Source organism: Corvus hawaiiensis, chromosome 4 (genome assembly GCF_020740725.1).
Source record: "Corvus hawaiiensis isolate bCorHaw1 chromosome 4, bCorHaw1.pri.cur, whole genome shotgun sequence".
Lineage (NCBI taxonomy): Eukaryota > Metazoa > Chordata > Aves > Passeriformes > Corvidae > Corvus > Corvus hawaiiensis.
In genome coordinates, this window is record NC_063216.1 from 36591396 (window position 1) to 36601313 (window position 9918).

General features: G+C 36.5%; 1 protein-coding gene across 5 annotated transcripts in view; it reads left to right on the plus strand.

The window, feature by feature from the left end:
- Positions 1-7257, plus strand: part of POC1B (POC1 centriolar protein B) — a 51789-nt gene extending 44532 nt beyond the window's left edge. For 4 of the 5 annotated variants that reach the window (XM_048301552.1, XM_048301553.1, XM_048301555.1 and 1 more), the window contains 2 exons: positions 2394-2576; positions 3785-7257. In XM_048301552.1, coding sequence (XP_048157509.1) covers positions 2394-2576; positions 3785-3889 — 288 coding nt within the window. In that variant the 3' untranslated portion in view covers positions 3890-7257. Of the gene's footprint in view, positions 1-2393; positions 2577-3784 lie in introns of those variants that run through there. The other variant, XR_007203160.1, reaches the window with a different exon arrangement.
- The last annotated feature ends 2661 nt before the right edge of the window (positions 7258-9918 follow it).

The following is a 9918-nucleotide window of genomic DNA, read 5'->3' on the forward strand; positions in this document are numbered from 1 at the left end:
TTGGAGAGAGAGATATAATTAAACCGTCTAGTTAGGAGTGGAAAAGTTCTGGGTTCATATCCTTTCTCTTTTGGGGTTTTTATTAATTTTATTCCCTTATATATAAAATATAAAGCCTCTCATGGGAACAAGACTTACCTGCTCCTGGCTGAGTATTCTAACCACTGAATTAAAGCTTTCTGTTGGCCAGTGACATAACTTGAACAGCATGGCTGGAGAGAGTACCCCTTCTTCCACAGTTTTGTGCATTTAAGAGGCAGCAGCCTGGCTGACAAAGCATTGCTCAGAGTCAGGAGTTTAAGTAGACTTGAACTAAGAAGGCCAGTTCTCTTAGTCCAGTGCAAATGTTATGACCCCCTGTCTTTCTGTAGAACAGCTTTGTATGCTTAATGTTTGAAATCCCTAGTTTGATGTCTAGTACAGTTTTATTTTTGCCACACCCTGGTATCAATATGCATCCATGATAGATTTCAGTATTAGTTGCATTGGCCATTTATTATTTGGCATGACTAGTTCCTAAGTCAGTTACTTAGGCACAGAAAGGAGGGCTGAAAGGAAACTGGAGGTATCTTGCTGTGAATTTATCTGTTTCTTTTTTCATAAAGATATCAGTGAAAGTGATATCAGCAAGTACCATGGTACTATCAAACCTTGAGATGGGTTCCCTCTAGTTTTCTAACATTGTCAGTTAAGGTCTGAAGTACATGCCCCTGGGTATCTGCCCCTGTCTCTATCAGCCTCATGCTCTGCACTTCATGGGTTCTTGCTTGAGGGCTTGAGACCTGTCCTTACAGAATGTAACTGCACAATGGAACTTCTAACTGAGACAGGATGGTAAGACTTTCTTCTTTGCTCTCTTACCTCACCCCAGTCTCTGCTTTCAGCCATTTCCCACCACACAGGACTGTGCAGGATGGCACCAAAGACACAGGAATGTTATTGTGGATAATCAGCAGTATAAGTTCACAATAATATTGATATGATTTAGTATTACTTCAACTTGAAATAGTTACATTATCGTAGTGGCAGTAGTTCATCCATCAGTCTCTGATCCTACTTGATTCAAAGGCAGGGTCAACTGCATGTAAATCATTCTTGACAGAAGCTCATCAGCATGCCTAGGTAACCTTGTGAAAGTCTGCCAATAATTCTGCCTAGCAATTTACATTCTATAAGATAATTTTAGAGACTTAGGAGATTTTTTTTTTAATGTTTGACAATAATTTTAAGACTCTCTTTTGAAAATCTCTTCAGCCTTACAACATAAATATATTTTGGGTACACTGTAAATATTGTGTATTTTAAATACATCAAGTGAGATTAAAATATCACCCCTTTGCATAGCTAATGGATATTTTCACAGGCTGTCAATAAATTCCAGAGAAACAGTTTAATTGTAACAGTTTAAAAGGTTTATTTTGTCAATGTAGATCTATCAAATGTAATTAGAAATAGTAAAACTTAACTACCATAATTTATTTTAGTGTAAAAATAAACTAAAATTGTCTGAAGATATAAGAAGTTTTCATCTAAAATTGTGTGAAGATATAAGAAGTTTTCAAAGAAATCTCAGTAAGTCATTAATCAATCAGATAAAGTTGTTGTGAAGGACTTGCTAATGAATTAGTGATGATTTAACCTTTCATGACTCAAAAATACTCTTAAGAACTTCAAGACACAGACAAAACCAAATTGATGGGGAAGATCGTGCTCTCTCACTTAGCCTGGAGCAATGTTTATATATCAAAGTTATTTCTCTCAACTTTGCATTGTGTGGGTCCTTTCTATTGTTTCCTTCTCCCATTTTCTGAAGGAATCAGTTTCTCAAAAAGTACTATCACTGAACAAACAACTAAAAACAACTTTTTTTTTAATGCTGAAATAAGAGGTTACTTAATACTAAACAAAGGTTCCATACTATGAAGTTGGAAGGAGCCCTTGTGATCCATCTAGTCACATACGGATTTTTCATCCATACGACTACTCTGGGTGAATGTCTTTGTCAACCAGAGCTATCTTTTTGAAGAAAATGCCCCTCATTAATAGTATTTATTCAAGCTTTAATTCAATCCCTAGTGGTACAGCACATAGCTCCTCAATCATATGTACTTGAAACATATACCTAAAGACTGCTGAGATTTCCCTTATTGCCTCATCCATCACAGCTGGAATTCTCTCTTAGGTCAGAACCTAAGTGTTGAAGTGTTATTGAAGTGTTATGAATTGGATCTGGTACAAAAACCAAATCTGAAGGTCCTTGTGTGTATACATATATGTGTAAATAGATTTTTTTTTTAATTGGAAGCCTGAATTTTCTACCTATCTTATGGTATGGTTCCACTTAAAGGAAGACAAAGGCAGCTGAATCTTCAAATGGTGTTTCTGTGTTCAAGGTTAGTAGCAAAAGTGAAGAGCTGCAGAGTCCCTCTGCTTTTCCCTCCGCAAGACGTTCAAAAAGGAAGACAGAGAACGAGAGCGGGTCAGCTGTGCGTAGTGGGGAGAAGCACAGAGACATTTCCTCCGCCATGGACAGTGCTTTGGACCACATTGTGGGGCAGCTGAATATGTTAACTCTAGTAAGTATGCAATAACAGATGACACTTGCATTGCAAAATGACAGTACTGTCAAAGGGCAACAATACCTCAGAGTCATGTTCGTAAATCAGAACATTAAAGACTATGCAGTTCTTTTGAATAGTTGTCAAGTGACTATTTTGGTGTTTTCCTTTCAGAAAGTATTGATTGCATGTATTGTGTTTGCTAAAGTGAAAGCTTCCTGATAAATAATCATAAAGGATGTTGCTGTATTTTTAACTCTGGGTGAAGAGAATCACTGTTTTCAGTAGTGAGATCTAGGGTAGTTTTGTCAGAAGCCAGTTGTTTAGCAGGCACTGTTGGATTCCAGCTGGAACAATCATGCACTAGCAGGGGATGAACAAAGTAAATTGGCAATGTGCTGTTAAATCCGTTTTCCAACTTAGTGTGCGAGGTGTTGGCTTAGGTAGGAATCTAAGCCATGGAGTAAGTCCTAGTGTCAGTGAAACTGCACAAATAGTCAGTGACTCTGAGTCATTTGTTTGCAAATGCTCAATACTTCTTTGTAGTAATCCAGATTTATCTTATGTTTTAAGATACTGCTTTCTAGTCTGTAATATATTAACATTAAATCACATCAAAATGGAGTGACTCAGGGTTTTTTTCTGTGTTCTTTTGCAATATGTACGTTGGAAGAAAAAGGTTTTGGGAAGTATGGAATCAAGCCGTGAGTTGAAAATTATTTGTGTAGTAAGTTGGATGAAAAAGAAACTGCCAGCCTGGGTCCAAAAAACTACTTTTTCTGATGAAGATAATCTGATAGATAATGAATGCCTTATAAGAGTGTATTTTTTTTTCTCACTTCCTTTTCTTGGGAATGCCTTAAAAGTTTCTTTTAGGTTTTTGAAAGACATCATTTGTGGTCACAGTGATGGCTTTTTTTCTATTGAAATATGGATGCAACTTTCACATAGTATTTCAGAGTAATTTACATTATTCATGTATGTATTTCTCTCTCTCTCAGCGAAAATGTTCTGTGAAAACAATTGAAAACCTTTAGACAATCTCCATGGATACTAGGCCATAATTTTTGAATATAGTTGTAAATAGTGGAATAGCTAAAGAGAAGCCATCTTATAGTATTTTTTTCCTGTTGAGTTAAAATTACTTTTCCTATGTTACTATGTTGCACACTTTTATAATACTGTGTAATACAAAACCAATTGAAATTATTCTCTTCTTCATGCAGACTATTTCACTCCTAGAACATCGTCTGACTTGTACTGAAGATAGATTGAAAGAATGCATAAAAGAGCAGCAAAAAATGTTACTTAAGGAAAACCAGAACAAATAAAATATGAAAATGAACTATGTTGATGAATAAGTTTCATAAAGTCACAAGGAATGTTTCTCCACTGAATTTTGATGTAAGCAGAAGCATCAAATCAAAGTAATAAAACCTGAAGAAATGAAAAAAAAGTTTCAAACATTGGTAGCAAGCAGATATTCTGTTTATATATTTAATGAAGTGTAGCCCAATCAAAACTAGTATTTTCTAAATCATTTCCATTGAGCATTCCAGGACTCTTATTTCAACCTAAGAAGATCTGTGAATATAACTAAGCCACTAACTACGTATTTTTAGATGAATAGCAGTTATTATGCAGGTTATCACTATGCAGATTTTTAAACTCGGGCAAGGATTGTGAAAATAATGTTCTTTGTGCTAAGACAATATTACTTAAACACCTAAATTAAATAAAACATAATACCAAAAATGCCAGAGGTTTTCTTTGTCCCTTACATATTCTCAAGTATTTTACCCAAAAGTAGTGAGTTATTCTATATCTTCTCATCATTTTAGTAATGATTGCAAGAAGATGTAGTGTGAAAACTTCTAGTTACAAATACAAAAATTAAGTCACTTAAACTTTGATGCTATAATTGCATCTATGTGAATTCGGCTGCAAGACTGATGCATTTGAACACTTCTGCTTATCTCATCCCCATCAAAATTATTTTTTTATATTTAGAAAAATAAAAATCAGCTATATACTTCTGAGGAATATATTTGAACCAAACACAAAATGATGCAAAATCTAGGTCATAAATACAAAAGATTCTTATCGTATGAGAATGTCCACATGTGCTGTGTCTTTGCATGCTATGAATGTACCCCATCAGGTAATGCATTGTGAATGCTGACGTAAGTCAGGAAAGACTTTGCAGTGTATGATGATTCTGATTTTATTTTTAATTCTTAGAGAGAATGCAATTCTTAGAGAGATGATTTTAGGTCTTGTTCTTTAATGGAAAATATCTATTTTCTTTATGTCTATCTATTATTGTTTTAAATGGCAATTGCAGAACACGTGTTGTAAATCCATAGTCAAAACTAGGTAATTATCCATTTCTGTAACTTTACATGTATGTTGAAAAATAGGACACTTGAAAGGGGGGAGTGTTTTAATCCAATTCTGCAACTGACTGTATATAGATAAAGCCCATTTCCCAGGCTGAACCTCATTAACATCAACAGAGTTCAGCTTAAGTACAGAAGCTCACTGTACAGATACGATTCCAGTTCAAGCCACAGAAATGTGCAGTCAATTTTTCTTGCATAACTTATTTTCTCTCTCAGCAACCACCTTCAGATAGCCAGAAATCACCTCACTCCCTTGGTTAACTCTGATTTTTACCAATAGGTACTCCATATTTGCAACTCAATCTTAAGTACTACTGTTTATGGCAAAGAAGCAGTCTCTTGTAAAATTTTTGGATGCAACTGTTTCTAGGCAGCATCTTAGCCACAGATTTTTTGTCAAAGAATGGTCTTACGTATTCCAGCCTGACCTTTGATTATGCAATTGTTAATACTACTATCTAACACAAAGTTATGTAAATGCTCTCTTTTAGATCAAATGTACTTCACTTTATGAATTTGCAAATACTCTTGTGGTTTTTGCCTTTTCTTGTCTCCATTAGAAGACACAAAACCATGTAGCTATTAAAATTTTGGCTTATTTTTTGTTTTCTCTTAGTGGACTATATATATATATATGTCTTAAATCTGCAGATTTTTCTAAGTTTTTTCAGGATTATTGATCAACAAGATTTGGATATTTCTTTTACTTCCGTATTTTTAAATAAAATCTCTGCTGAAATTTTCCCTTCTGCCTTAGCTCCTATCACTAATCCCTCTTCCTTTTCAGTACCTATTATCTGGAGCATTTACTACTTAATCCAGTTTATTCCTCTGCTGTTTGTGAATCTGGTGAATCAACATAACATTTCCAAATTAAGACATGTAATTGTCATTTTGTCGGGTGTTCTGTTGATACTGAAACTCAACATGATGACACTTGGGAGGATGTCTGCTCAAGGTTGGTTGAAAACAGGATTGATGCATTTTCCTCAAGCTGTGATGGCTCTCCTTAAACACAGCCACAACCATCTAATATGATGTTTCTTTTAAGAGAGCATTGATGTAGGCAAGTTATCTTATTCTTGATCCATATAATTTCTAATAAAGTTACGGAATGGAAAATCTTCCTTTAAAAGAACCTGCCAAGGTTGTTAAACTCTCAGAAGCATTTGTTTTAGAGTTTGTACGCTGTCAAATGACTAATTTGAATTATAAAACTAGAGGAAAATGACTGCTGTTTAGTCTTAGTTGTGCTTTTGCACCATGTGAAAAAATAATTGCATGGGTCTTTAAATTATGAAAATTATATCTGTACTGGAGACTGCAGTGAAGTACTGAGAGCCCATACTTATTCTGAACAAGCTGAGCAATGTACCTGATGCAGTACAGCTTTCCTCAGGCTAAATTATCCCTCTGATACTAAATATAAATAGGCCACCCTGTTGGAGAACAACTGCTTCCAACATTCAGGGCAGCTACTGCAAAAATGGCTCAATTACTTATTAAAAAGAATGACATGTAGTAGATCCCCAAGGTTTGTGTGTCGAGAGAGAGAAGGTGGTGGCAGGAATAGTTGTTGCTGGGAGACTGTCTCTGGAGAAACCCAACTTCAAATTCCTCAAGTGTCAAAGCGCTGTGCAGTAGCTCAGCAGCTCATTGCAACATGCAGACATTTGAAACCAAAAATGCTCTTCCAAATTGAAAGAAATGCTACTTCAGCATTTGCTTTTTGCTATTGTTGACATATTTTTTATAAACTTAGTGTTTTGGAAAACCAATTCCCAGAGGTGAACATATCTGAACAATTCCCTTGTCTTTGGGGGATTGTTGTTTCTTGCTTTTACACATGTAAGATAATAATTAGTTTTTTCTTTGTCATCATCATGGTGAGAAATCTAAATTGTAGTTTTAAATTTTTATTATATAAATCTTCTAGCTGGAAAAGTGGTGGTAGAATAGGTTCTCATTGCCATTTTAGGATGTCCTGAACAGATCCATATAGCATGAGGCATTTGAAAAATACAACTTATCAACTTATAATCTTTATTTATATTTATTTAAGTAAATAAATGTGCTGTACTATTTTTAGGGTAAACAATATTCTTTTTTTCTTCCTAGAAGTCTTATTACAGTGTTGCTGAATTACTTTCATTCCATATCACAGCATAAAATCACTCGATTTTTTCCACTGAGCGACAGTAGCCAGGATGTGATGATTTCCAGGGATGTAGCTTTATGTAACCTGTTTAACTTGTAAGACTTGTAAAAATCAGAAATTCTGTACTCATTGCCCCAAACAATTAATGAATATGTATGTTCACACTGGATCCAGGAACAGTATGTTTTAGTCAGAGTACCCCCTCAGGGACTTTTGCACGCTTCGGATGCATGATACAATTGAAGCCGCTTCGTATGCATAATACAATTGAAGCCGTTTCTTTGTGAGAAAATAGGTTAATGACTTGCCAAAAGGCAGATGTTAATTGGAAGAAGTGCATACAAGTCCTTTTCTTTACAATGTATAAGGGTTGCATTTGTTATGACTTGCATCCAAGAACAGGTGCAATTTCAATTGACTCAGCTAACAGGATGTGCTGAATGCACTCCTCACCAATTTCACCAGAAATTTTAAATCCAGCAGAAAAAAATAATTTCTAGACTAGTCAGTGAATGATAAGCTGCTTTTATTATCTGTTATAGAGCATATTTATAACTTAATATTGTACTTACGATTAAACATCTTAATAACATGAAAATAAAATCTTTGATTGTTTATTGGTATTGTCAGATTTTACTGGTGAGCACTGAGGAACCTTACATGGGACAAAATGTGTCAACCTTTCCAAATTATTTCATTTTAAGACAGTCATCAGTTCCAGACAAGGTACCACCCATGTATTTGTAAATAAAACTTAAAGCAGAAAAATTGTCTTTTTTGCTAACACATTTCCTGCCATGAAGCTACACAATCAGGTCAAGGCCTTCGCCATGCCTTGCTTCATTTTCCCACAGTTCAGAAGCAAAAGTTAATGAAAAAGGTGGTAAAAATCTATCTGGGTGTGTCAGGGTCAGAAGAGCTGCTGTTGGATAGTTTAATAGTTCTGTTCAGAGGGCTCTGGGAATTTCTAGGCTACTCGTACAAGTCCACTGCAACAGGAACTTCAGTTTGGATCCACATGCCTAGCCTAACCTCACCCTTCAAAGGTCTGAAGAGGGCTGGATGTGAAATTCCTCGGCCTGGGATGCAGCAACAGTCTAAACCAGTGCAGGAAAATCTAGTTCAAGATGGAGCATTGGCATTAATGAGGGTACTGAGACTGCTGGTTGACTGGCATTATAGGATTTTCCCATGCCTGTAGCAAGGGCCTGCTCAGTGCACTTGCAGAAGCAGGAGTGGACTGAGAAGAAATACTGAGAGTCTCAATGCCATATAAATGTAGAATTCTGCAGCTCCCAGTAGCCATTAGGTTTGTAAGTCCATAGCCTATGTCCTTACAGACCTGGGTAAAAGAGAAGGACTCGGTTTCTCTTCAGAGCTGCTGAAGAGGAATCTATTGCCAGAGGAGAAGGAAAGACAACTACTGACTGTCTTTTTTATCCATTTGTGCTTTGTATTGTAATTAAGTAGTAGCTCTGTCTTGGGTTTTTATCTCCTCCTAATCCCCAGAGGAAATCCCTGCTCCTTTTAGAGAGATAAAACCTTAGGACACAGAAGGTAGCAAGAGCTGGAATCTCTGTGGTAAAAGGTGTCACTGAACCTTCTTCTGGCCACAGCAGTGAAAGCCAAAGGCCTGCAGTGCTTATTCCAATACCTGTATCAAATGTCAATTCTCTCTTCAGATTCAGAAAAAGATTTATAACATTCATAAACAAAGCATGTTTGTGTAAATCTGCTGTTTACTGGGACTTTGTGAACAAGTGTCAGAGAGATGCAAGTCTGGGAAGGTCAAAGCAGTAAAATTCTCCTATTTTTTCTAAGAAAGATTCAGGTGAGCCATATGCAAAAGATCCTGCTGCTTCATGCTACCTGCATCTTGCACATCTCAATTAGAAACATTTAGGATGAAATGTGCTTGGGTGGTAAAAATAACAGCTGCAATGCTTTCTCATGAGTGCACTGGTTGAACATTTCTAAATTAATGTTTTCACCTCATGACACATGTTGGGACCACAAGACCCAGGATGTTTCCTAAAGCCTAAAAAGAGTAATTTGAAAGAGAAAGATGAGATGATTTGTGATGGTTTCTGACAATGTTCAATTTCTACACTGACTACTGGGGGTATTCTGTTAAACTTCAGTGATGCCACACCTAAAATTTGTTGTTGTGAGCAAAAGCAGGGCTTAGCCTTTAGTCTATGACTTGAAAATTCTTGTAATTTACAAAAACATTAATTTCTAAGAAAATTATATAAATGTGTTAATATGCCATTAACTTTTCAGTTAAGCAGTGGATCTAATCATGCAAAACATAGATTATAATATTTGATTGTATGTAACCATACTGAGATATTTCAGTCTGCTCTGATGTCTCTCTGCAGCTTCATTGCTGAAACACTGTGAGCTTTCGTGCAGCTTCTGCAATCTATTCAGTATAGACCTAGCCTATAAATAGCTGCATTATTGAATGACTGTGAGAGGTTCATTAGAGAAGTTGTGAAAGTCTCCTTCGAGCCAGGGCCGATGTAGTACCACTCCAATTTACCAAAGCGTTTCAGCATGTGGATAAGACTAAACATGAAGCTGGGCTTTTGGCTATGCAGCAGCAGCAATGCCCCCAAGCATCCCCCCAGTCAGCCCGGCTGCAGACTCTCACAAAGCCCAGTGCACTTCTTGCTGGCTCTGGGCACAGGGATGAAAGCACGGCGTGTGGGAACTCGTGGTCACACCAATCTTGACCCAAACCAGAGGCAGGACGTAGCCAGGGCGTCTGCTGGGGACCAGAGCCGCAGGACATCCT